Source organism: Mangifera indica, chromosome 9, assembly GCF_011075055.1.
Source record: "Mangifera indica cultivar Alphonso chromosome 9, CATAS_Mindica_2.1, whole genome shotgun sequence".
In the NCBI taxonomy this organism is placed as follows: domain Eukaryota; kingdom Viridiplantae; phylum Streptophyta; class Magnoliopsida; order Sapindales; family Anacardiaceae; genus Mangifera; species Mangifera indica.
The window spans coordinates 5,852,844-5,854,387 of NC_058145.1; the positions used below are offsets into that span (position 1 = coordinate 5,852,844).

General features: G+C 41.3%; 1 protein-coding gene across 1 annotated transcript; it reads left to right on the top strand.

Annotated features, from left to right (window-relative positions):
- Positions 1 to 235: 235 nt before the first annotated feature.
- Positions 236 to 1,255, top strand: LOC123225700. Its single transcript, XM_044649811.1, has one exon. The coding sequence runs from the start codon at positions 236 to 238 to the stop codon at positions 1,253 to 1,255; it is 1,020 nt and encodes a 339-aa protein (XP_044505746.1).
- Positions 1,256 to 1,544: the final 289 nt, after the last annotated feature.

Consider the following 1,544-nt stretch of genomic DNA (forward strand, 5'->3'; position numbering starts at 1 on the left):
CCCACCAGCCTTGAATCACCACCAACCCCTTGGTCAAGAGTTGGATAAAGAGAAATTGCAAACAATTGCAAGAAAGACTTTCTTTAATGTGGCACCTCCTCCCGAAGTAGCTGAGCAAGGAGCAACTAGATGGAATTCATGTGCGGTGGGCTTCTTCCTTGGCAAAAGGCCACCATTCTTGACTGTTAAAAGAGCTTTGGAGAGGTATTGGTCCTCGTTTGGCCTCAAAGATGTTATGACCTCCGGCCAAGGTGTCTTTATCCTTAAGTTTCAAGACATTGATGGAGTTATGAGAGCTGTGGAAGAGGGACAACTAACCATTGCAGGGCAGCCATTCCTTGTTAGGAAATGGACTACAAATCTTCCAATGGTAATCAATGATGTCAAAAAGGTTGCTATTTGGGTTAGATTGTATGGCATACCTCTTGAATTTTGGACCCCAAAAGGTCTTAGCTACATAGCAAGTGCAATTGGAAATCCTCTTTATGTGGACTCCATAACTGAAGAAGGGACAAGGCTGGACTTTGCAAGAATTTGTATAGAGGTAAAGGTGGATGCGGAATGTCCTGATTCAATATGTTTAGCTTTGCCGAATGGAGAATCAGTGATAATCCAAGTGGAATACACATGGAAACCTATTAAATGCAAGGGATGTCAATGTTTCGGTCACACCACAGCAAGTTGTTCTCTAGCACCAAAGCAAAATGTTGTCTCTATCCCACGGAAAACTCCAAAGGAAGGGGCTGGAAGAGTGCTCCCTGTGAACTTTAATGGGAAAGACAAACTAGAGCAAGTAACAAAAGACTTTGACAATAAAACCAAAGGTAGAAAGATGGAGGTGCAAAAGCTGGAGGGGAAAACTTTGCTAACTCATAAGAATAATAGATTCTCTGCATTAACTATAAAGGAGACTCAAGAACTTGGAAAGGAGAATATAATTCTGATTGAGGAAGGAAAGCATGGGATTTCCACTGGTGATAGTGATGCCATAATGGAGGGTAAGAAATACACTACATCGGCAGCAAATGAGAAAGCTCAAGAGAATGACGAAAGCTCCAAAAGCAGCACTAAAAATGCAACTGGAGGGGATGACTCGGACCAAGTTGCCTCTCCTATGATGCTTTCTTTTGGAGGGAAACTAAGAGTGGATGAGATGGACTTTAAAAAAGAAGATGCTGATTTGAAAAGTAGGAACTTGGGGAAGAAAGCGGCAAAGCAAAGAAAAGAAAATTCCACTCCCATCCCATCCAAATGACAAAAGTTGCTTGCTGGAATATTAGGGGCCTTAATGCCCCTATTAAACAAAGAGAGGTTAGACATTTCATCTTGCAAAATAATATTGATTTCATGGCTGTTTTAGAAACTAAAGTAGGAGCCCATAATATCACTAGTGTGACTCGTAATATATGGAGGGAATGGGAATATGATAATAATAATGAGGTGTGCCCTAATGGAAGGATTTGGGTAGGATGGAATAAAGAAGCAATCAGAATAGACATCAAAGAGAAGGCCTCCCAATTCATTCATGGTGATGCTTGGTTAGT

Coding starts and splice junctions, on each gene's coding strand:
- LOC123225700 (XM_044649811.1), top strand. CDS start 236: ATGACCTCCGGCCAAGGTGTCTTTATCCTTAAGTTTCAAGACATTGAT.